The sequence below is a fragment of the Globicephala melas genome, chromosome 8 (assembly GCF_963455315.2).
Source record: "Globicephala melas chromosome 8, mGloMel1.2, whole genome shotgun sequence".
In the NCBI taxonomy this organism is placed as follows: Eukaryota; Metazoa; Chordata; class Mammalia; order Artiodactyla; family Delphinidae; genus Globicephala; species Globicephala melas.
The window spans coordinates 11680144-11705506 of record NC_083321.1 but is presented as its reverse complement, the minus strand read 5'-3'; the positions used below and the strand labels follow the sequence as shown (position 1 = coordinate 11705506).

General features: G+C 46.3%; 4 protein-coding genes across 6 annotated transcripts; 2 read left to right on the top strand and 2 right to left on the bottom strand.

The window, feature by feature from the left end:
• Positions 1-16: 16 nt before the first annotated feature.
• Positions 17-6580, bottom strand: MED19 (mediator complex subunit 19). The gene is made up of 5 exons (XM_030864364.3): positions 6322-6580; positions 2299-2555; positions 2055-2151; positions 1645-1739; positions 17-1544 (listed from the first exon to the last, which is right to left on the bottom strand). Exons 1-5 carry the CDS (start codon positions 6536-6538, stop codon positions 1476-1478), a joined length of 735 nt encoding a protein of 244 aa, XP_030720224.2. The 5' UTR covers positions 6539-6580; the 3' UTR covers positions 17-1475.
• Positions 6581-6918: 338 nt separating this feature from the next.
• Positions 6919-15613, top strand: TMX2 (thioredoxin related transmembrane protein 2). Of its 3 annotated transcripts, none has more exons than XM_030864359.2 (8): positions 6929-7175; positions 11848-11908; positions 12372-12485; positions 12753-12829; positions 13065-13171; positions 13348-13413; positions 13493-13622; positions 14731-15613. In XM_030864359.2, the coding sequence occupies exons 1-8, from the start codon at positions 6987-6989 to the stop codon at positions 14875-14877; spliced, it is 891 nt and encodes a 296-aa protein (XP_030720219.1). In that variant the 5' UTR covers positions 6929-6986; the 3' UTR covers positions 14878-15613. The 3 variants fall into 3 exon arrangements, with proteins under 3 accessions (XP_030720221.1, XP_030720219.1, XP_069902212.1); XM_070046111.1 differs by lacking the exon at positions 6929-7175 and adding an exon at positions 8304-8382; XM_030864361.2 differs by lacking the exon at positions 14731-15613 and having other exon boundaries at positions 6919-7175; positions 13348-13402; positions 13493-13585.
• A 377-nt stretch (positions 15614-15990) lies between these two features.
• Positions 15991-17753, top strand: SELENOH (selenoprotein H). Its single transcript, XM_030864366.3, has 4 exons — positions 15991-16298; positions 16386-16531; positions 16674-16804; positions 17573-17753. The coding sequence occupies exons 1-3, from the start codon at positions 16177-16179 to the stop codon at positions 16772-16774; spliced, it is 369 nt and encodes a 122-aa protein (XP_030720226.1). The 5' UTR covers positions 15991-16176; the 3' UTR covers positions 16775-16804; positions 17573-17753.
• Positions 17754-18518: 765 nt separating this feature from the next.
• On the bottom strand, positions 18519-24703 carry BTBD18 (BTB domain containing 18). Its single transcript, XM_060303181.1, has 4 exons — positions 24623-24703; positions 24299-24472; positions 23540-23704; positions 18519-20530 (listed from the first exon to the last, which is right to left on the bottom strand). Exons 3-4 carry the CDS (start codon positions 23661-23663, stop codon positions 18519-18521), a joined length of 2136 nt encoding a protein of 711 aa, XP_060159164.1. The 5' UTR covers positions 23664-23704; positions 24299-24472; positions 24623-24703.
• Positions 24704-25363: the final 660 nt, after the last annotated feature.

Here is a 25363-nt window from a genome sequence, read left to right as displayed (position 1 = left end):
TAGTGAAAATAACCACTTTAAACAAGAGGTCCTGTTTTTATTTCAGTGATTTAGATGTTTCAGAAAAAGGTCTTTTGGAACCACCAAAACTTGTCATTTCAAAGCTTAGAGAGCTCTTGACTTTTGCCACAGTTGTTCCTTAATACAGAATTTTGTCTCTGGAAAATAAAGCTCATTTTGGATGTAGTCAGAGGTGAGCCAGTGGATGATCACAGTATGAAAGCCTGTTAAAGGCAGATAGGCTAGAGGGATATATGGGTGGCAGTCTGACATCTCATATTGTCTCTTCCGTTGGTCGAAAGCAAAAGGCTGTGCCCTCACTTTAAAAAGGCACCATCAGATACTAAATCTCAGAAAACTGGCCAGAACCCTTTATTTTCACTGTCCATAACTTAAGTATTTAAACTCTTGCTCTGAAATCCTAGTTAAAACGAGCTGAATGAGTGGTTTTCCACCTGCTGATCTAGGTGAACAGTCTTGGCTCACTGCAGCAGATTTTAACTGTTCTGTGTCAAACTGAGCTTAAAGTCAGATTGCATTAGCTTGTTTTCTCATGGATGTTTCTGGTTATCTGGCCTGCTGCAAAGACTGAAGGGATTTATTTTACATTTTGCTAGTTTAGGCTACCTTTTTTTTTTTCCTGTCTTAGACATGTTTTCACATCGGCCAAGTAATTTCATTGTCTTAAGGAATGAGGCAGGTCAAAAGTTCTTATAAAGAGAAGCATTTACCTTTGCTTGCCAGAGGTTTATTTCAAAAAATGATAGGCTTGACCAAGAAGCAACCTTGCTGAAATATGTTGGTGACTGTGGGTGCTTTTTCCATTGGCTACTCTGTTTCAACACAAAACTGACGCAGAACACAGCTGAGACCTAAGTGAATCCACTCCTTGAGACAGAGCCTGAAGATCATCCAGGTTACTGGTTCTCAACATTACAGGCAGAGTGTTATGTGTCTGCTGTGGAAAGGTATTAGCAAGCTCTGCCTCGCCTTTGGACCATGTTCCCCAATCTCATTTTGGTTGTTTCCCTGCCTGCTGATGAGAATGTAATACAAGACCCAAATCCCCTCAGATCTTAGCATGCCTTGGCTTAAACCCTGACTCTCATAGAAAGGCACTTACCTCTTAACAGGCAGCCACACTTCAGCCAGTTTGATAAATGCAATTTTAAGAAAATAAAAATCCTAAAAAATCAGATAAAGTCCTAAATCAAGACAAATGGCACAAAAGAGATGAAAAGAAAGCTTCCTGGGAGAGGAAGAGATGTCCATGAGAAAGCAAACTGGGCTGAGGCTTACAAAAGCAGAGCCCTTCTCTCTTACAGTGTGTTCATCTTAACTGAGCACAGCAGGAGCTGGCTTCTGTCCCAGCGGCAGGGGATGCTCCCAAGGCGGTGGCCAAGAGCCTGCAAGGCAGCTTTGTCAGCGGGTTCAGTACAGCAGGAAGGTCCTCCTGGCAGAGTCCCCTGGTCCTGCTAGCGGAGGCTGCTGCTGCTGCTGGCCTGAGAGCTGCCCACGCCTGGGTGGTCGGGGCTGTGCCGGTTCTGGGGAAGAAAAGTAAGCAAGAGTAAGAGAGCCAGACTCCACCTAGGATGAGTGAGACGGGAAAACTCACCGGGCTGCAGACACCAGCCGCTCCCATACCTTCTTTTTCTTCTTCTCTTTCTTCTTCCGTTTCCGTTCAGGATCCTCTTCTTTTTTCTTTTTCTTCTTCTTGTGATCTGAATCAGATGGTGTTTCTGTAGGAGAGATGAGGAGCCTATCACCTGTCGAGTTCAAAATTCTCCACTGCCGTAAGTCTGAAGACTAGAGGAAAACCCCTAGTCAAGGGCAACCGCTTTTCTTCAAATGACCAGCAAGGATTTGGAGGCAGTGCTTAAGCTCCTGCCCCAAGGTCCTACTTGCCCAGGAGACCCACATTATGTCAATTTCTTCTTTAAGGAGAATCTGGGAGTCCAGGGCTCATAAGGAATTTGACTGGGTTTTTAACTGAGGAAGGTCAAAACAGATTCAGAATGTCCGGTTTTCTGGCTTTGAAGAGAACCACTTCTTACCTGGGGGGACCGGATCCTGGGTACGGCTCTGTTTGTGCTTCTGCTTATTCTTCTTCTTGGGAGGCTGAATATGCATCAGACGACACTGCTCTGGCAACTGAAGGAACCAAAGGAAGGTCCAGGTGAGTAGAGGGAGGGAATCCCCTGCTCCCATCATCTGTTCTGCTCAGTAAGTTATGAAGGAACAGAGGTAGACAGAAAAACCACCTCCGTGCCTCTCAGGCCTCCCCATGAGGGGACTCACCGGGCCTGTGTGGAGGCGGAAGCCAGCCAGCATGGTCCCTGTGATAGGATTAAAAGAGCCACCAAGAATAGGGGGCTTCTCAATGAGGGAGCGGAGGCTGCTGTTGTCATGGGAACCAGGCAGATCAATCATCCCTGGCAGGTCAGGCAGGAAGTTACTTAGCTTCTCCTTCACTTTCTTCCCACAGAATTTATTATAGGCATGTTCCAGGTTGTAGTGTGTGATCAGATTAGTGCTGCCTGTCAGCTCTGTGCTGCCTAGAAGATACAGGGAGAATAATAATAAGAAAAATTAGTACCAAGAGGAGAGAATTTTTTTTTAAGTCATTGACCCAGAAGGGAAAGTAAATTAATCTTTTAAGTGAGAATTACCCCAAAAAAAATAATTTAAAAAGTTATTTTTAAAGTAAGAAATAGCAAAAATAGGGCTTCCCTGGTGGCACAGTAGTTACGAATCCGCCTGCTAATGAGCAGGAGACACGGGTTCGATCCCTGGTCCAGGAAGATCCCACATGCTGCGGAGCAACTAAACCCATGCACCACAACTACTGAAGACCACGCGCCTAGAGCCCATGCTCTGCGACAAGCCACTGCAATGAGAAGCCCGCGCACCGCAACGAAGAGTAGCCCCGCTCACCACAACTAGAGAAAAGCCCACGCGCAGTAACGAAGACCCAACACAGCCAAAAATAAATAAATAAATAATTTTATTTAAAAAGTAAGAAATAGCAAAAGTAAATAACATACAATAAACACTAAAAATATAATACTATAGAATGGTAGGTTGGAATGAGAAGGAGAAAAAATAGGCAAAAATCCAAATAGGGCAGCAGTGGAAACTGCTTTAACCCAATGAAGGATACACTCGGACTAACCACAGTAATAACTTGCATGATGCTTATACTCTGTGTTAAGCACTGTGCACTGTTCTGTGTTTCATAAATGTACTAATGAGAAATTATACTTTTGGCCATGACCAGAATAATACAACCTCACAGCTCAGCTACAACCAAACTTAGGGTCAAATATGACCCAGTGGCTTGAGTGTCTTGCTTCCTTTTTTTTTTTTTTAAACTAGCAAGAAACACTAATCACCTTTACAGAGAAAAACAGGAGATTTTTCTAGCTACTGCTACATAACTTTTGTTACCACCATCTTTAGTCTCCTAATAATACCAAATATGATAGCTTTGCCTAGAAGAAAGAAAGGTTTGATTAGAAGCTGGGCAACTAGATTTCTAATCCTAGCCGTCCTCTATGTCTCAGTTTCCGCTTATCTATGGAATGGAGTAAAAGCTACCTTAATTACACAATTTTTTTTAAGGTTCAAATGAAATATTGAAAAGTATAAAGTATTATATAAATGGAAGGCTTTATTAGTATAAATATTTCACAGCTGGCTTTTTTGAAAGAATACAAACTTATGAGTAATTTAACTAGGGTCCAGTGGCGAGGGTAGAAATATCTAGCCTCCAATTTCATGTATAGTTATGATGAACACTCAGGGTACAAATGACAAAAGTGACTTGTTTATAATCATTCACTTGATAAGACTCAGGTTCTGAGCTATGAGCCCACTGAGGGCAGAGAAAATGCCTTGTTCATTCACGTACCACTGGTGCCCAGCACACATTAAATGAACAATGTATTTTTCCTCCCCACCTTCAGGCCTTACGTTATTCTTTTCCTTTGTCTTCCCAAGCCAAATATCTCAGAAGAGTGGTCCACGGTAATGGAAGGAGACTCAGTGCCCCCGTACTTCTCATAGCTCAGCACTGCTTCCTGCCATTAAGAGTATCCTGATTTTTTTCCTCTCTGTCAGCTCTCCTTCCAGGTGATTATTCTCAAGGCTCAGGTGAGAAGGCACTCTGTGCTTTTTTGTAAATTCTTTAAGAGTCCATCCAACTTTCTGTTTTGCCCATCAGTTCTATGAAGATGACTTATAAATCTCTCTTCTTCAGTTTCCTCTCCTGACAACTAACCTTCCATTTCCAACATTGTCTTAGTTAATTCACTGCAGATTTAATTTTTTTTTAACTCCAAATCTTCCCCACCTCACTCATGGTTCCTTTATTCTAGTACATGGCACCCACATTCTCCAGATATCTTTAGAAGCAGTACTCAGTTCAAATATCTCAATGGTTTCCTATTCCCTCAGGAAAAAGCTCAAATTCTTTTGACTGTCACTCACGGTTAAACACATCTTACTGTAACTTAGCTTTGGGGCCTGACCAACTGGTACTCCCCTATGTAAAATTTCTGATCCATCCAAACGGCTATCCATCATCTCCTGAAAAAAATACCCCTCGTATTGTTTCCTTTTAGAAAATTTCTTTTAGAAAAATTGACCTAATTATAGGAAAATTCTTCCTAATTTTCCTCACCAGTATGAATTCTTCAAAGTCCAGCTAAAGTGACAACTTATTCTTGCTGTCATGTTGAACAACAAGAAACACATTTTGAAAACCATTACGCAGTTCTTAGTAGTTGTATGTGAGGCATGACCAGAAAATAATGACATTGATCTTGACAAGAAATAACAGTCATTACTTTATCTTTAAACAACATACTTTTCATTCTTAAGTAAAATTAGCCGCTTAAAAGCAAGGACCAGGCTTACTGATCTCTCTTCCCTTCTCATCACATGCTCCCTTTTTACACACCCAGTGTTTGCCCAGAACGGATAGTCAATATCTATCAAGTGATTGATGTAAATAGGTACAATCAGAACAGGTTAAGGTTAAAGAAACTGCTGGTAGACATCAACCAGTAATTAACTAAAGTCAAGTCAACCTCGCTATTTTTTTTTTTAAGATTTAAAAAATATTTATTTATTTATTTGGCTGCGTCGGCTCTTAGTTGCGGCAGGCGGGATCTTCGTTGAGGTGCGCGGGGCCTCAGTAATTGCGGCGCGTGGGCTTAGTTGCCCTGCAGCATGTGGGATCTTAGTTCCCCGACCAGGGATTGAACCTGCATCCCCTGCATTGGAAGGCGGATTCTTAACCACTGGACCAGCAGGGAAGTCCTTGCTTCAGTTTTTTCAACTATAAAATGCAGATAACAATGCCGATCTCAAGGGACTATTTAAGTATTAAATACTATAACATAAATAACTGCACTGTGAACCTCAAAGTGTGTAACAATATTCATTATTATTTCCCTCAGCTCTTGATGTAGCAGTAGGACTTGGGATGAACTAAAAGGCATCCTGGAGACGTAACACATCCAGAATGACTCTTGAGGATCTCCCTGGTGGTCCAGTGGTTAAGAATCCGCCTGCCAATGCAGGGGACATGGGTTCGAGCCCTGGTCCGGGAAGATCCCACATCCTGCGGAGCAACTAAGCCCGTGCGCCACAACTACTGAGCCTGAGCTCTAAAGCCCGCGAGCCACAACTACTGAAGCCCACGCACCTAGAGCCCGTGCTCTGCAACAAGAGAAACCACCGCAATGAGAAGCCCGCGCACCGCAACGAAGAGTAGCCCTCGCTCGCCGCAACTAGAGAAAGCCCGCGCGCAGCAACGAAGACCCAATGCAGCCAAAAATAAATAAAATAAATAAATAAATGAATTTATTAAAAAAAATTCTAATCACTTCCAACAGATGAGGGAAACGCCGAGGCCCAGATTAGGAAGGAAGGCAACACACCCCAAACCAACAGGAAGTTTGAGGCAGATTTGAAACTAAGTTCGCAAGGATATTAAATCTGAACTCTCAAGTTGCAAACTCAAACTCTGGATAATTTTTAGTGAACCATAAGCCACTGTCAGGGACAGGGGCACGATAGAGCGTGAAAGGTGGTCACGGATATCCACTCTTCTCATTCTCAATCCATCCCAAGAATTCGTGTCATCCCTTTGCTTGTGAATCCTCAGAGTCTCAGAGTCCGCTCCGATATACAGCTCTGGAATCCCCACACGCGTTGCCTACTTTATCTCTCACCTCTGCCAGCCGGCTGAGAGGCACGCCCATTCCCTCCTCGTTGTGATCTGACTGGCTGGCTTTGGCCAGGCCTCGAACTCACCTGGCAGTTCCCGCATTAGGTAGAAGGGGCCACAACCTGCCGCTGACTTGTCAGCGCCGGAAGGGGCCGAGGCCGCGGTTGGGGGCGGGGCGGGGCCGGGCCCTCCACCCGGAGGAGGAGGCGGTGGGGGTGGAGGTTTTCCAGCTCCGAAGCCGAGTGCGGTTGGGGGCGGCGGTGGGTCAGCCTGAGCCCCGAACAGCGCCGTGAAATTCTCCATCGTCCCCTCTGCCCCGGCGCTGTCCCGGTGTCTGGCGTTAATGACTTTCATTGGTCAATCTTTTCCCGGGGTACCGCCCCCTTCCTCCAGGAGCCTCTTACCATTGGATTGCCTCGGGCCCTGCCTACCCTCTTCCGGTAACTACTTCCGGCGCCTTCTGAGAACTTTCCGGAAGTATTACCTACCTTTATTAAATTCTCCTCCTACCTCCGTTCGCCACAGTCATATTCAATAATATGACACATAGAAAAAGCGACAGCTAGGTTAGCCAATAAAGTAGCAAATCCCTTTCTCAGTTTTTACCTGCCGTAGAGGCCAATCAGATATCTAATTCCGGGTCCAGAGGTGGTGCATCCGACACTGGGCCCAATGGAAGCCTCAATGGTGGGAGAGGCGGGACCAGACCTACGGACGCCGAAGAGCGGTCGGCGCCCCAAGGGCCGGAAAGATGGCCGTCCTAGCACCTTTAATTGCTCTAGTGTATTCAGTGCCGCGACTTTCACGATGGCTGGCCCGACCTTACTACCTTCTGTCAGCCCTGCTCTCTGCTGCCTTTGTACTCGTGAGGAAGCTGCCTCCTGTCTGCCACCGTCTCCCTACGCAACGCGAAGACGGTAACCCGTGTGACTTTGACTGGGTGAGCGACCCCCGCCTTAGGACCCCGCGACCTTGACTGTCCCTGCCCCTGCCCCTGTGATTGCATCCGGGAGCCCCGAGGTTTACCTTTTTGAGAACATCTGAGGTTCCGAGCCTCTAGCGGACTTAACAGGCTTTTAGGAGTGTAGGGCGTGGATCGTCATCGAGCCTAAACCTCTTGTTTAGGATGGGAAAACATCCGGTTAGCCTGCACAACAGCCTAAGCCTTCTCCCTTTTGAGTCCAAGCTCCTTTCTGTCTCACAGTTCATAGTCGACAACAGACCTACCCAAACTAGGCAAGTACACTGTTTTCCAGAGCTGCTCATTATGTAAAGCCTTTTGAGGAACCAGTGAGTTAAACAAGGCAAGTAGTATACTTGTTTTATTGATGAAGAAATTGATCTAGGCGTGGTTAGGCGACTTGTCCAAGGTCACACAACTAGTGAGTGACTAGGGCTTGAAACCACTCTTCTGCCATGGTATAAGCACGCTCTGTCAGCCATTGCTTAATTCAGTTAACAATTACTGAGTGAGGACTCACTCAGTAATTAATGCTACGCACTGTGCTGCATCCTGGGGATGTAAAAATGAATAAAATGGTTAGGGCTATTGAAATGGAATTGTAAAAAATACATTGCAGAGAAATCTATCTCAGACCTCTTGCAGTATTCCCTGAGCTGGAGTGGAGAGACCACTCAGAAAAATAAGTTGAAGCTCTCTGACCTCTGCTGTGTAGCCGCATCTGTGTTCTGGGAAAGGAGGATCACCTGAGTTTTTGTCCTTTTTTCAGCCCCAAAATGAGTCTTGACCTTTAACAGAGCCCACTTCCTTACTTTTATTCTCCATCCCTTGTTTACTTTTTCATACTTCCTCTGTCCTTTCCCAGTGTTATTAATTAGCTCAAATGTAGCCATGCTACTTCAAAAGATTCTATTTTTATCTATACCACTTTAACCAAAATGAGACTCAAACATATAAGTGGTTAGTAATAAAGATTTTAATAAAAGGAGGGACCTTTTATGCAATAAATTTCTCTGTATTCTCTTGTCTTAATTGTGTGCAAAATACTGTAAGGTTTTATATTTTCATATTACTCTGTTATGTTTTTTTGTTTTTAAACTATGTAGGGTTTATGGCCAGTGTTTGTTTTCCTGGAAAATCTGTGTTTTGCTGATTTACCTTGGTGATTTGGAAATTAGAATATAAGGTAAATAATGTTAGCAATAACAGGTAAACTTCAAAATTTCAGTGGCTTAACAGAATAAAAGTTTATTTCTATTTTGTTAAATAAACAGAAAGAATCAAGTATTTTGCTTTTCCTCTACATACTGTCAGAGTAACCAAATAATTGATAAAGAAAAATTTGAGCTAATGCAGAAGGAGTGATAGCATTTAAAAGTCTTGTAGCATTCTCGAATGCAATAATACATGTAGACAATAATCATGTAAAGCCATCAGATGAAAGGTTGCTATGTCCTCTGAAGTGATTCAGTAGGGAGTACCTAGTACCTCCTATGATGTATTTTTGGCAAAAGATTTGGATTTCATTGTATTCACATCTCTAGATTTCGTTACCATTTTACAAGAAATATGGGAAATAGAGGATCATCATCGTCAGAACGCATACCATGAGTATTGCCAGCAGCCAAATCCAAGAAAGTCAGACAGTTGACAGTGCAAGTGACTCAAGGTCTTCAACAGATAAATAGCCTGGGATAGAAAGGAAGAACAGGTATCCTTTAGAGATTAAAGAAGACCAAAGAAACACATTGGCCAAATGCAATTTGTGGTTCTTGCTTGCTTGTTCCTGCTTTGAACAAACAACTGTACAAAGTTGTACAAAATCTAATACTTTGTTCTTTGAATTTGAATAAGGGCCAGGTATTAGATAACAATAAGTAATTATTGTTAATTTTGTTAGGTATGATAATGGTATTTTGGTTTGTTTTAAAAAAGAAGTCCTTGGGACTTACCTGGTGGCTCAGTGGTTAAGAATCCACGAGCCAGTGCAGGGGACACGGGTTCAAGCCCTGGTCCGGGAAGATCCCACATGCCGCGGAGCAGCTAAGCCCGTGCACCACAACTACTGAGCCCACACGCCACAACTGCTGAAGCCCGCATGCCACAACTACTGAAGCCCGCGTGCCTAGAGCCTGTGCTCCACAACAAGGGAAGCCACTGCAATGAGAAGCCCACGCACCGCAACAAAGAGTGGCCCCCCACTTGCTGCAACTAAAGAAAGCGCGTGCGCAGCAATGAAGACCCAATGCAGCCAAAAATAAATAAATAAATGAATAAAAATTTTTAAAAAAAAGTTCTTATCTGTAAGCAATACATACTGAAGTATTTACAGGTGAAATGATGTAGTTGGAATTTGCTTTAAGTTCCTCCAGCAAAAGAAATGGGTAGCATAGATGAAATAGAACCATACTGGCAAGATATTACTATTGAAGCTGAGTAATAGGGGTTTATTAAGGTATTGTAGGGGTCAGAAAAGAGTTTTCCCTTTACCCTTCTGAGGTCTTGCCTGAGACCCCCTAATAAAAGACAGATTAAAGACAAATACAAACAGAAGTTTATTAACATGTATAACTTGTATACAGGGGAGATACCCAGGGAAAAATCAGTAACTCAAAGAGGTGGCTTCCAGCTTATATGGCATCTTCAACAAAGAACAATAAGTTTGTGGAGAAATGACAGGAAGAAGGAAAGAGTTTTAGGCTTGCAAGAGCAGAAAACTGTGGAAAGGTAAACTAATGGTAGGTAAAGGCTAGTTTGTTATGTAGATTCCTCTGGTGCTGTTTCCAGGTTGATAGGGTCTAAAGTTATCTCCCCTGATTAGTTTTGTCCTTGGTAGAGGTTGGAGGGACACCTTTGAGAATTTACGTCCTACCTTTCGACAGATAGGTAGAGGGCAGGGAGCTTTGCTTTATTCTACTTCTTCTGAATTGCCTTTAGACTCAAAATAATCCTTATGTCAAAGTGGCATATTTTGCTACCCTCAGTATCCTCTCTGCTTTTGTGTATTGTTTGAAATTTTCCTTAATAAAAAGCTTGAAAACAATGAATAAACAAGTGAACAACCAAGGGGGCTCAGGTTTATATAGTTATTCTGGAACCCTGTCTCATGCTGTCTTCAACTGATGGCTTTAAGATCATCCCAGCATCATCAAGCCAGCAGGTGAAGAAAGAAAGCTGGACTGCAAGGGCATACATACCCTTTCTTATTTTATTTATTTATTTTTTGGTACACGGGCCTCTCACTGTTGTGGCCTCTCCCGTCGCGGAGCACAGGCTCCGGAAGTGCAGGCTCAGTGGGCCGTGGCTCACGGGCCCAGCCGCTCCGCGGCATATGGGATCTTCCCGGATCGGGGCACGAACCCGTGTCCCCGGCATCGGCAGGTGGACTCTCAACCACTGGGCCACCAGGGAAGCCCTACATACCCTTTCTTAACCACCTGGACACAGAAGAGGCACATCACTTCCATTCACATTCCATTTAGGAGTACTAGTCACACAGTTCTCCCTAGATCGAAGGAGGGAGTCTACCTGCAGTATGCCCAGGAGAAAAAGGAAATAAGGTTTGGAGTATACATGGCCAGTCTTTACCACAGACCCATTCTCTCTCTTTAGAGTATGTTCCTTTTAGTCCTAGCTCTGGTCTCCTGATTGGCCATACTTCCCTTTTTAAATTCATCTTCCCATAATTATAACTGCCAATTCTAATCCAGCTTCATTCTTGAAAACTCTTCCTAATTTCTACTCGGATGTAATATTTAGTAAGGTCTGTCACATTCCCTACCCCCCACTTTACATGTTCATTTCTAAATCCAGTCAGTTGCTTTTTGTTGGAGATTGGGGCTAAAAACCTAAGTCCCTGACTGCTAGCTGTAAATCGCAGTTAATTGGTTCTGTCTGAAGTAAAGATTTGGATCCCTGTATTATAAACAGAAAGGTATGGAAAGCCTCAGACCCTCCCCGTATACTTTCTCTCACAAAGTCCTTGTTATTCTTCATTGCAGTCTTTACTCTTTGAAATTATGTCATGTTTATCGTCTGTCTCACTCATTCACATGGAGCTTACATTCTAGAAAGAGAAAGAACAGTAAGCCAAGGGTACTGAAAACGATCTTTGAGAGCTTTGAAAGGCCTCCTTCAGCTCTCAAATTATATTAAAGGTGCATGGATTATCACTATGAATATTAGGTGGAGAGGAGTGATTTAACTTAAATAAAAACAAATGGAAGAACCATATGTTGTATTAATGGAATATTACTGAGAAAGTTTACCTGGAAAAGTGTTATTTTACCAGGGTCACACTGAGTTGATTGTAATATCTACAGTTTTATACCATGTACTTTATATTAACTCTTTCATACTCATCTTATTTAATCCTCACAGCACCACTTTGAAATATTCAATCAAAGAAACCAAAGCTCAGAGGTTAAGTGCTTTGCTGAAGGGCACCAGCCAGTTTGTGGCAGGGATAGAACTGGAATCTAGATCTTCTGACTGGTGTTTTCCCCACTACACCTTAGCTGACTCCGGTTTTTTCGCTATGGTTACCATTCCCAGTGTGGATCTCTGTTGGTTTTTATTACATATTTGGCTCCCTTGCTCACCCAAATCATTTCTGTTCATGGCATTCCTGTCACTCTGATTTCTGTTCCAGAGAGAAGTAGAGATCCTGATGTTCCTCAGTGCCATTGTAATGATGAAGAACCGCAGATCCAGTAAGTGTAGCCTGCTTCTCTGTCTCTCAAGATTAGGACTAGTGACCTCTGAGGTGCTTTCATCCATGTTATGAGAGGGGCGTTATTTGGTGAACTTGTCCATCATTCCGTGCCAAGGCTGAATTTTATCTTGGACTTTTTTTTTTTTTTTTTTGCGGTACACGGGCCTCTCACCATTGTGGCCTCTCCCATTGTGGAGCACAGGCTCCGGACGCGCAGGCTCAGCGGCCATGGCTCACGGGCCCAGCCGCTCCGCGGCATGTGGGATCTTCCCGGACCGGGGCACGAACCCATGTCCGCTGCATCGGCAGGTGGACTCAACCACTGCGGCACCAGGGAAGCCTGATCTTGGACTTTTATCCTCTTCCCCCTCTCCCATTTCAAAATACTCCAGGAACAGGGGCAAATAATAGGTCATAGGAGCGTGCAGCCCAGCCTGACCTGTGACATCTCTGTGTTTCAGTCACTGTGGAGCAACATATCGGCAACATCTTCATGTTTAGTAAAGTGGCCAATGCGATTCTTTTCTTCCGCCTGGATATTCGCGTGGGCCTGCTTTATCTCACGCTCTGCATAGGTAAGGAGACCGCAAGACTTGGTTGTGGGAACCAAATTCCATCCCCAAACCAGGTTCTCCATAACCTTCTGCCATATCTTATACCTAATTAATTATGTGTGAGCCTTAGATGATAAGAATCTACAGAGATTTTAAGAGGAAGGGAATGTGTCTGTGTATGTCCACAAAATGCACTCTTTGGTGCTTGAAATCTTTGAGTTGCTTTGAAAGTAAATCCGCTGCCCAAGGCCTTATATGTTTCCTGTGACGACTTTTTTCTGTGTTTAGTGTTCCTGATGACATGCAAACCCCCATTGTATATGGGCCCTGAGTACATCAAGTACTTCAATGATAAAACCATTGATGTGAGTACTCTTTCTCCCTCTGTTTCTTGGGTCCCTTGTGGGTGATTTTGTAGTTGTGCTCTCTACTCACTAGGAGGAACAGCGGTGCTTCAGAATGGAAGTCAAGGGCACTCGTTCACTGTGGGATCTAGAGGAGAGGTATAGGGAAGCCAGGATGAGGAATTAGGTGCTAAAGTCTGAAACTTTCCAGGAGCCTGTGTAATCCGGTTCACTGTTTGTTCTCTGTGTGTGACAGGAAGAGCTGGAGCAGGACAAGAGGGTCACTTGGATCGTGGAGTTCTTTGCCAATTGGTCTAATGACTGCCAGTCATTTGCTCCTATCTACGCTGATCTGTCCCTCAAGTGAGTAGGACAAAGGGAGGGATGACAGAAATTATACCTTCCCTTCCATTGTTTTTGGCCTTGATTTTTGCATATTGCAACCAAAGGCACTCCCACCCCCATCCCCAAATATCTGTACTTCTACTTCATTGATTCATTCTCTCTTCTTTCACCATGTTAAATAATCTACTTCTCAGGTACAACTGTACAGGGCTAAGTTTTGGGAAGGTGGACGTTGGACGCTACACTGATGTTAGTACACGGTATGTAAGGGCCTGGGCGGGGGATCATTCAGAGTGATATACACAGATGCATTTACAGAGCACCTTCTGGGCCCTGTAGGTACCAAGTGAGCATGTCACCCCTCACCAAGCAGCTCCCTACCCTGATCCTATTCCAAGGTGGAAAGGAGGTCATGCGGCGGCCACAGATTGACAAAAAAGGACGAGCTGTCTCTTGGACTTTCTCTGAGGTATATGAAAGAGTGGGCAAGTTTTGGAGGAGGGTGTGGAACAGTAGGTAAGTTTTAGAGCCTAACCTGGGTTTAATTCCTAGTTCTGCTACTTGCCCATAAGCTTTGAGAGTGTGGACTAGTTGTTAGACCTCATTCATGAATTCACTTAGCAGATTTATACTGTTTCTACCATGTGCCAGGCATGGTAGTACTGGGCAACAATTATTTGTTAAGATTTAGTCTCAATGGCTCTTGTACCTATAGTCTTTTTCCTTGGCAGTACATTGGAGATGGTAGCACTTGGCTCACAGGTTTTGTTTTGCAGGTTACATTAAATAATGTAACCATAATTCTTGGCATAGTGACCGGCACATAATACGTATATATCAGTTGACTTTTCCAGGTACCCAAAAAAGGACAGCTGGGTTAGAGTAGATTCCTGTCCTTTGCTTCCTCCTTTCCTAGACTGTGTCTAAATACAATTGACCCTTGAACAAATGGGTTAGAACTGTGTGGGTCCGCTTATGTGGACATTTTTCAATAGTAACTACAGGGCTTCCCTGGTGGCTCAGTGGTTAAGAATCCGCCTGCCAATGCAGGGGACACGGGTTTGAGCCCTGGTCCGGGAAGATCCCACATGCCGCAGAGCAACTAAGCCCATGCGCCACAACTACTGAGCCTGCGCTCTAGAGCCCGCGAGCCACAACTACTGAGCCCACGTGCTGCAACTACTGAAGCCTGCGCGCCTAGAGCCCATGCTCTGCAACAAGAGAAGCCACTGCAACGAAGAGTAGCCTCCGTTCACCACAACCAGAGAAAGCCCGTGCGCAGCAACAAAGACCCAATGCAGCCAAAATAAATAAATAAATTTATTAAAAAAAAAAAAAAGTAACTACAGCACTACACGATCCATGAGGTTGGTTGAAGCCGCCACATGTGTGGAACCACGGATTCAGAGGAACTGTGGCTACGGAAGGCTGACTATAAGTTATAGGTGGATTTTTGACTGTAAGAAGGGTTGGCGCCCCTAACCCCACACCTTTGTTTAAGGGTCAACTGTACTTACTTCCCAGACATGACACCCCCTTCCAACCTGAACCCTGATGCGTGCACCTCTTTTGCGCAGGAGAATGTGATCCGAGAATTCAACTTGAATGAGCTATATCAACGGGCCAAGAAGCTGTCAAAGGCTGGAGATAATATCCCCGAGGAGCACCCTGTGGCCCCAGTGCCCACTGCAGTGCCAGATGAGGAGAGCAAGAAGGACAAATAGGATCCCTGCCTCCAGTACTTCATCTCCTGTCAATCCCAGGCACCTCTGAGGCCCTGCCCTTTCTGTAGCCACAAGCGTTGCCTGACGCCTTGGCCTTTTTTTTTTTCTTTCCCTGTTTGGCTCTGCCCAGGAGGGGCAGGATATTGCTTCTGATTTTTAAGAGGCATCCAGGGAAATGACAGGTATCCTTCAGGAAGGCCTCTACTGCTGTGGTCTGCTATTTGACTGGAAGGAGGGAAAGATCTTATATGGTGGAGGGGGAAATGCTTTCCTTCCAAGCTTGGGCCAGTGTGTCAACTGCTGTGTGCTGCCCACACGTCTCCATCACACGCTGGTTTCATTATTCCTCATAGTGGATATACACAGCCTGCTTAGATTAGATTAAACCCTAACATAACAGGCCAAGATGCAGAGTTAGTGCTAAGATTTTTCCCTCAAGACTCTTGCTTCTTTAAGCCCTTTTGGCTTGGTCTGTGGCCTATATTTAAAAAGTATAAGCCTGTCACTGGTCCCAAGGAGAAACCTTTAACCACAGAGTTTTCTCATTGAAGATAGTATTGAATTATCTCCCTATTTTATGGAGATTGGGAGGAAGGGGAATAGAAGTTTGAGACTTCCTTTGTGTGGTGGGCCCTGGAGGAGAAAGCCCCTGGGCAGGGTCTCACTCACCCTCCTACGTCCTCCCCACACCCAGTTAATGGTTTTCCATAATAAAGAGGCTGGGATTTACTTTTGATTGCGCCTTTGTGTGTTATTCACGTATTAGAAAAGCCGGGCAACTGCAGAGGAGTTGTCCATCTTAATTTCAAAGGGCATCCTGATCAGTTTCACCAAATGCTGTACATCGGTCCCCAGGATTGCGAAGAGCTGGCGAAGGTTTAGATTCCTTACCCCTAGAGTTAAGTTGTCTTGGTTTGGGATTGGTCCGCGGGTCCCCGGAAGGAGGTTTTGGGTAGGGATCGTGATGCACACCATTTAGCTGGTCGCGCGGTTACAGAAAAGCCTGTGTGAAGCCAGGCTCGTTGTCAGAGCTGCCCGCCCCCCGCCCCAAGCACTGGTGGTTCGGTCTGGAGCCTACCTCCCCCGTCTCTACGTGCGGAGTGGCTCTGCCCGAAGGCTCCGCCCCCAGGCCACGTGGGCGCCCACCGCCACGCTTTCTGCAGTTTAAGAGGTTTTGTTTGGAGAGCAGAGTGGGTTGCGGTTTGGATCTTGGAGCTTGGCTGGCCTCTCCTCGGTGGCCGCGTCTCCACCCTATTCCCGCCCCAGGTCGGCTCGGTTCCCAGCCGGGCTCCAGGCGCCATGGCTTCCCGCGGGAGGAAGCGGAAGGCCGAGGCGGCGCTGGCCGCAGCGGCCGAGAAGCGGGAGAAGCCGGCTAGCAGCCAGAAGGAAGTGGAGGAGGCGAGCGTCGTTATCGAGCATTGGTGAGGGGGTCTGGGGAGTAATGGGGGGCGGGCAAGGGCGCCGCAGACCAAGGGTCCCAGTCTCTGACCTCCCCCATCTCTCCTTAGCATGAGCTGACGCGTCTACGGGCGCAACGCCGCGGCCCTGAGCCAGGCGCTGCGCCTGGAGGCCCCGGAGCTTCCAGTGAAGGTGAACCCTACCAAGCCCCGGAGGGGCAGCTTCGAGGTGACACTGCTGCGACCCGACGGCAGCAGTGAGTGAGGGCCCGGGGCGGGGCGTTGGGGGGCATGGATCCGAGGCGAGGAAGCGCTGGTCTCAAACCGCCGCCACCTGATGATTTCGGGGACTTGCTGGTGGATTGCAAAGTAATTTCGCTTCACGTGGACTTTTCCCAGGTGCGGAGCTCTGGACTGGGATTAAGAAGGGGCCCCCACGTAAACTCAAGTTCCCTGAACCTCAAGAGGTGGTGAAGGAGCTGAAGAAGTACCTTTCGTAGGGAGGTTTGGGTAGAAGTCCTCACGCTGAGGTTTGAAATGGGAAATGGGGGAGAGTGGACTGATCTTGGTGTGGCTATTGGCGGAGCAGCACTTACTGTTAAACCCCTTATTTCACGCAGGACCTACATTTTCATAACTCTTTTCTGCTCTCAGTATTTCCTCTAGTGGGAATACCTCTTCCCCTTACTGGTGGGAAAAACTGAAGTCCGCAAAAAATGATTTCTATCCAGTGTGCCCTTTGCTAACTCCATGTTTCATTCCATTGTCTTTGAGCTAAGTCGTGGAATACCGATGGTAATGTAAATGATTACAAAAATGCAAATTGTGTCCTTAGAGGATGCAGTTAATTGTTGCCCTTGGGGTGTAGACCAGTTTTATATATTTGTTTAAAAAAACTCATTTTCCTGTAAATCCCACTTATTTATTGGGGATTCCCGTATTTATTGGTAAGGGTTATGATTCTCCCCTTTCCTGATCAAATCTTTGTGTAACTTCAGGTATGCCTACTCCTGTCCTCTTGTCTTTTTTGTTACTGGTGTGTTGTTTCTGTTACCACCCACGTAATAAGCCTGCATTGTAGTCCTCTCACTCCTGGTCACAGGATTTGACCTTGTCTTTATCCCTAGTGCTTCACAGAGTGCTTTGGCATGTTGTCAGGCACTTGATACGCTGAGGGAGATGTCGGGGGAGGATGCAGTCCTTGAGCTCTCCTGGGTTTGTGGGTTCAAGGGAGGAGGGCTGGCCATATGATTGCCTGGAGCCCTTCTCTAACTTTTTTCCCACTCTCATTTTCACAGCCTCTGTCCCTGGTGATGTTGGAGCATTTATGACGGGACATGGCCAAACTTCAGTCATGTGCCTGAAGCTGTGGTTTCTTCTCCAGAAACGGCGGTTCAGTTGTGAGGCAATCCTCTAGTAAGGCACTGAAAAGTTCTTGGATTGGTTTAATAAAAATTAAAGTATTTGAGTTTGATATAATCTATGAGTAATGAAGTAAAACTTAATCTTATGGTAAGGAATGCCCTAAGCCAGCCTTATGGGATTGGTCCCCCTTGTGTTTTTCATAACCTAAGGTCACCAATTAACCTGGAACTCCTGTGGTCCCTGTTAGAGCATGTGAAATACTTGTAAAAACTATGGGGAAAAACTAAATAATTTCTTTTTAAAAAAGCAGCTGTATCTTTTTCAACTCACTTCTCCGAAGAGATGATGGAAGTACATCTTCCTGGCCCCTGTGGAGGTTCTGGCTAGACTAACCATACTGGCAGTGACTAAGCCACGCACGTTAGGTACTAGACAATATCCTGTCACTCCCACCCACTTAGTGTTCCATCCCAGCATTGCTTCACACCTCCTTCTGGAACATTTTCTCTCCCACAGAACCCCCACCACAGAGGGCTGGTCTTTCTTAGCTCTTCCTGAGTTGCCTCTTGACCTGGGAGACCTGGCTTTGGCTGTTGGCTGTTACCTATGACCCACTTAGAGTTGTGACACACAGTTTATTGTTTCACTTGTCACTAACTGCAAAATAGATTATAAAGAGGTAAGATGGTTCAAGTTCATAATTTTCTACTCATGGAACGATTTTTGTCTGCCTCCAAAAGCCTGGGGAGGGAAGGAGAGCTGGGGGTATATCTGCCTCTTGTGCTAAGAGGACAGGGCATGTGCCAGCCCGCCCGTGTACCTTCTGTTAGCCAACATTTCCCACCCTCCCAGTCCCTCTAACCTGCCCTCCCCACTCCATTACGTTAGTATGTCCACCTCTGTTTCTGACTCTGAGGAAGGGTCGGGCCATACGGAGGGAATACTTATGGGCACAATCCCCTCTGACATCGAGTCCACCACATCAATCTCTTCCTCTTCAGGGCTAGCAGGAAGTGGATCCAACAACTCAGAGTTGCTAAATCCCTCCTTGCTTGCCTCTGGAGCAGGGTATAATACTTCATCCGGAGTTAGGGACACTTCCAGCCCAGTCTCCACCCAGTTTGAACAGGGAGGTAAGAGGTCCCCATAGGACCTTTGGGGAGGGTCAAGGGGGTTGATGTGGAAAAGTTTGTCTCTCTGACCATCCAGTGGCTGGGAGCTGGGAATTTCCAGGTCTGGAGTCCAAGAGCCTCCCATTGAAAGCACCTCCCCTTCACTCACCTCAGAGGCCATGACAAGGGGGCTAAAAGGCTCAGTTGGCCCTTTGTTCTCACCAGCAGGTTCCTTTTCCAATCCTGTGATTTCCCTGGGCCAGAGCTCCACGTCTGGCAAACACCATTCTTCCCCTTCAATCCAGTTCTTTCCTGTTTCTGTCAGGTGATAACTAGGGGTCCTGCAGCCCTCAGCCCGGGGACTCTCCAGAGACCCTATGGGTGGCTCGATGTCTGAGCCACAGAGCATGAAGTCCAGGATTTCCTCCAGCTCACTGGTGGCAGCAGCACTGGTGATTCGGTACTCCTCAGCCTCGCACGGCTGCCCGAGCAGGGCTGTGTCAAATGCATAGGGCTCTCTGCAGTCAATATCCAGTCCCGGTTCCTGCCCTGTCAGCTCTGGACTGGACCCAAACCCGGACTTCACCACTGGGTTGTCCGGGGAGTGGCTAGCAGAGAGCAGGATGTCTTGTAGCCTAGAGTGCATGGGGGAGTCGTCACACAGCTCTATTCTAGCAGACGTCACTTCCTGCTCGTTACCTGAGGACGGCCGAGTCCCTGGAGGCTCTTCTGAGTCTTCAGGTTCTGGGATCTGAGGGCTATCTGGAGAGTTTTTGAGGGGAGGCTCTTGAACTACCTCCCAGCAGGTCCCGTTGACGATCTTGCGAAGCTTCACTCTGCTGACCTGCCCCTCTGCGGGGTCTGAGTTAGGTGCCCTGACCTCAGGGCTCTGCTTCCTGTTCCCACCCGACTTTCCAAGGCCAGACTGGCTTGGGGTGCTCTGTAGAGGACTAGTTCGCCCTGTTTTCTGCTTGTCCTCTGGTGCTTCTTTCTTTATACTCTTCTGCCGCCAGAGACGCCGGCCAGGGGCTGGGGGTACTGAGCTGGGTCCACTTAAAAGGCCGGCAGGCTTGGACGTACAGACATCAGGAGACAGCTTTGAGCGGCTCAGCCTGATCTTCCTGGGCAACAGTCGCTCGTCCACAGAGGGGTACAAGCTGGGTGGGGAAAGTGCTGTAGGACCAAGGGCAGGGTAACTTTTGTACTCTTTAGGTCCCTGACTGTGGCTTGATGGTGAAGAGTCTTTTTCTTGTGGAGTTGGGCAGGCTCTGGCCTTCCTCTTGAGCAGAAGCGTGCCCGACAGGTTCTCTGTGTTCTGTCGGTTGTTCTCCTGGGGCCCCTCCTCCTTCCCCGAGGACTTCAATCTCACTGCCCCAAGAGGACAGGGAGTCTGGGTAACAGGCAGTGGAGTTCGCGGGCGGCAGATGGATGCCACCACCCTGGCAGAGATGGGAGCAGCACTTGGAGGTTGTAGGCACTCCCTGTTCAGTCTTCGACCCTGAGGGGCCTTCACCAACTTCCCACCCTCTAGATGGAGGGATTCTAGCTCAGATACACGGAGCTGCCGGGCAGCAGAAAGCACATCCTGGGCTTCTTCTCGAGATACTTCCATCTCTGAGGTATACAGGAAGTCCACCAGCTTCCTAAGTGTCCTGATCTTCAGGCCCCCCAGCTCGAGCACCACCTTCCGACCCTGAGCTGGCCTCTCCCGCTCCAGGCGCTCTGTGAAGAAGGGGCTGCAGGCCGAAAGGATGCAGCAATGGGCTGGGACTGCCTCACCTGGAGGGAAACCCAAACACTTTTTATCTGTCTCATGCCGACTGGCATGTTCACGGGTTAAGCACAGACATTACTACCTAAATGTGCTGCCTCTTCTCTCAGTTTCCCTCCACATTAGCTGAAGGATAAATTTAGTTCTTCTACGTGCCTGGAACATTCTGCCATTACCTAGTTAACTCAGTTTTTACCTATTTTAGGCTTTCAGAAAGCCTTCCCCCGCCCTACCCCGTCTGGGTTAGGTGCTCTGCAGCTATCACAGCATTCAGCTATCTGCGCTGTAAGTGTCCATCTCCTTCACTAAACTGTAAGCTCTGTGAGGACAGAGACCGTGTCTGTCTTGCTCACTGAAGTATATAGCCAGTGCTTGACACTAAGTAGGGGATCAAATACTTGCTGAGTAAATGTTTTTGACTCACACAAGAGTTTAAAACTTTCTGTAGAAGCTGCTTGTGGTCTAACAGATCATGAGCTCTGGATATGGACGATCAGGGCTCAGTTCTCTCCTGAGCTCTCTTCGCTGCCTGGTATCCACTGTCCTGAACAACCTTCTCATTTTATGGGCATTTCATGGGCAATTTCCATCTCTCCAATGGCTTCAGTTACCAAAGGCTTGCTGATGACTCCCAGATTCTACATCTGCCCAGGTATCTTTTCTGAGATATTAAGTATGCCGTAGCCTGCATGACTACATGGAGGTCCCACAAGTACCTCCAATGCAACCTTTCTAGAAAGTGAACTCATCATTCCCCACACTCCAAAGCTTCCCAATTTTTGCTTCAAAATAAGATAGCACATTCATCCAATTGCCCAGGCCTGAAAACCATAAGTCATATTTGATTCTTTTCTCTTACCCACTGCATCTAGTCAAATATTAAGTTTTTTAAAAAAGCTAATACTTCTTGAGTCCTTATTATGTGCCAGGCGTCTAAGGATTTTATCAGCATTAATTCAATCTTCACTGCAGCCTTGTGGGGTAGCTGTCATTACAGATGAGTAAACTGGCATAGTGAAGTAACATGCCCACAGTTACAGTTAAGGAGCAGGGACAAGATTTGAACCCAGGGCTACAGTCTATGCTCTTAACTGCAGCAAGTATTGTAAATTCTCTTGAATAGCTCATAAACTATATATTTCTTTCTATTCTCAGTGCCTTAGTTCAGGCCACCATTCCCTCTCTCCTGGATTCCAAAATAGCCTCCTATCTGGGCTCAATAACAATCTAATAATTCTTCTCATTGCAGCCCCAGTGCTGTTTCTAAAGCAGTTAGGACCTTCTTGAAACCTTTAAATACATTTCTCAGTGTGCTGAGGATAAGACCAACTTCCTTGGTATAACACTTCAGACCTGCTGATCTCTCTAGCCACACCTCTGATCAATACACTCATAGTCTGTGCTCTAGCCATAATGAACCACTCGCAAATCCCTGGTCACATGTGTACATCTCTGTACATGCTGTTTTCTCTGCCTGGGAAAATCTTACCCATTTCCTCCTACTTCTATGTGTCCTTCACAACTCACCTATGGGGTTATTTATTTATTTATTTTTAACAGTTGATTTTTTTTTTTTTAATTTATTTTTTGGCTGCATTGGGTCCTCGTTGCTGCGCGTGGGCTTTTCTCTAGTTGTGGTGAGCCGGGGCTACTCTTCGTTGCGGTGCGCGGGCTTCTCATTGCGGTGGCTTCCCTTGTGAAGCATGGGCTCTAGGTGTACGGGCTTCAGTAGTTGTGGCACGCAGGCTCAGCAGTTATGGCTTGCGGGCTCTAGAGCACAGGCTCAGTAGTTGTGGCGCACGGGCTTAGTTGCTCCGTGGCATGTGGGATCTTCCCGGACCAGGGCTCGAACCCGTGTCCCCTATATTGGCAGGCAGATTCTTAACCACTGCACCACCGGGGAAGTCCCCTATGGGGTTATTTCCTCCAAGAAATTGTCCCTAACACCCATCCCCCAACCTACTCAAGTCTGTGAAGGATGCTCCTCTTTTGTGCTCCTGTATCAGCTTATACTCACGCCAGTGTTATTATACTGCCCAGTTATCTGGAGGCACTGGTTATTTGAACGTCTCCCCTTTACATGGTTTCCTTACGAGGATGGACTTATCTTCATATATACTATATGCCATGCTAGTAAAGTACATTAGCATACACCGGGCAGTTGATACTTTTTATGTTTATTTTGAATTAACGAATGCATCCCAACTCTGCACTTCCTAAGAGAACCAATAGACAAGTCACTTAACTCTCTAGGCCTCAATTCACTCATCTGTACTGCTGGAACCATGTAACATTCCACATCTCACAAGGCTGTTGTAAGAATCAAATGAGACACTAAACTGTGCTATATGTGCTCTGCAAACTAGAGTGTTACACAGTGTTGGCTGTCATAATCCTTTTTGATAAATGAAGAAAGTGAACTGGAAAGAGGTGAAGTTACTTGCTCATTTGTTACTGTTAGTAACAAAACTAGGACTTAAACTCGGACTTCTAGTCTTAGGCCTTTTACACTATACCAGGCTCTACCCCAAGCTGATTTAACATTTCAAGTGTAAAGGGAAGGGGTGGAAATAAGCTATATGTTTTTAGGTTTAACAACAAAACAATAAAAGCCATCAATTTGAAGACAAGAAAAAAGGAAAATATGTAATAGTATCATTTAAGTAAGTATCTAATACTTACATTGTGCTTAGTACATTAAAAGTACTGTTCTAAGTGCTTTACGTATGTTAACTCAACGTTCACAACCATCCCACTACGGTGTATCCATGTTTTACCGAATTTCTGTGCTTACAGAACTTTATAATTAGTTTCATTTTTTAAGAGAAGGGGCATAATCTCACTTTCACTCATTGAAAAATGTACCTGTCCTAGAAACAGCTCTTTACCAAATAGCTTACAGCACTCAAAGGCAATAATTACACACTTTCCTGGTTTTGTCCTTCACTGCTTGGCCCTGAAGTCATTTTATCTTAGTCTATGGTGAGTTTTCAATTGAGTGCCTACTAGTCTCTTACCTTCTGCCTGCAGAAGGACATCACAGAACACACCACTCTGTTGCTGGTGATGAAGCTGCAGAAAAGCTAGCCGGAGGAACCGGGGATTCCTGTATAGGATTTTGGGACTGGCAGGAGAGGACATGTTGGTCTCTTAAAAAACCTAGGTTTTCATGGATCAGATTCCTGTGGGTGAAATAATACCTTTCAGAAGCACAATTATACCTAATTTTTTTTTTTTTTGTCTTTGAAATGACAGGGAAATTTTGAAAGTGGGAGACAAAAGCATGAGTTGAGGAACCATAAGCCCAGGAATTGTGCCAAGGGTATCTTAAGAAAGAACATCCTAGTGGTTACAGGTGGGAGCTCAGAAACAGCCTAGATTTGAATCACAGCTCTGTTATTTATTAGCTTAGCTGTATAATTTCAGGCAAATGACCTAACTTCTCTGAGTCTTACTTTTCTCATCTAGGAAATGGGAATTATAACAGTCTTGTACTTACCTCGTAAGGCTGTTTTAGAGATTTAATGAGTCAATTTTACCAAATTGCTTAGTACTGTGAGTGTCTGGCGTGAAACTAGCACTCCAAAAATGGAGTTGTTGTTATCCTTAAACCTTCCTCATTCACATTGCCAGAAACTCAACTCCTATGGTGCTCACTACTCATATTCTTCCTGAGCACCACATTTCTGAGTTTCATGGGTATATAGTTCCCCAATTTAACACATTTTAACAAAACACTATGGAGTATTAAATGACCTCTAGGAAGTCGTACACACCTTCTTTTCTCTGAGCTCACTCTACCACACTAACCAGCAGAGGGTGCACAGTAAAGAAAAGAAGCTGCTGGACTTGGTGGGAAGGTCTCTCACAGCAGTAAGAATATTGCCACCGTGGGTTCAGATGTTCTTGACCGAAGTGAGCCTGATTCCACCTGGAAATGGGCAAAGAATCTGGCCTTTAGGTTTGTCAATCTGGTCAGTTCTCTGGCTAACAATAAAGGAAGGATAATTAAGCGTTCTACCCCTCCCAACACAAGCTGGGTATTCTGACTTCAGGCTCACTACGTCTCCAGCTTTTTGCACTGAGATCCCCACACTCACTGCACAGCTGGTGCTCCTTCCCGGGCACGCAGTTTTCTGTCAGGTGGCACAGAAGCTCCAAACAGTTCACGTCAAACTATCAGGAAAGAAAAGAGTGGAAAGGTAAATTAAGAAACTGTAGGCTCAGTTCCATCCCAGCCAGATAGATGGGGATATGGAGGATGGCAGCTGTTGCAAGGGCCCAGAGGTAGGCCCTGGGGAAGCTTCCCAATCCACCAGCACTGGGCCTTGTCTCCAGACCCAACCTGGAAGAGCTCTGCGGCAGGAGATGCTCCTGCTGTCCTCTCCGTGCTTGGGTCCTCGGTCCGGCCTGCCTTGCTTCCTCCCAAGGTCCAGGCTCGCGCGGGACGGGGCTGGGGGTGGGGGTGGGGTTTAGCAAAGCTGCACAACGTCCTGAGGGTTCTCCCCATCCAGAACCAAGGGAATCGGGGTTGGCGGGGGAAAGCAGGGCTTCAGGGAAGGCCCTGCAAAGCTGGGCGCCTCGGCCCAACTCCTTTGAAGAGAGAGCTCTCGGCGCAAAGGTTTCTGGGAATGGAGCGTGGGGATCCCGGAGGCCCTAATTCAAGGCTCACCCAACACCGTCACCTCCGGCCGCACGGGCTTTGCAGCCACTCCCCGGTGCCCTCGTCCTGCCGCAGGCTCGGGGATCCTTACGCACTGGGAAGTGGTGACAGCGAAAGCCTGAGGCCACGCGGCCGGTGCCACACACCTCGCGCCACCTTTCCGCTCACCGCACGTCGC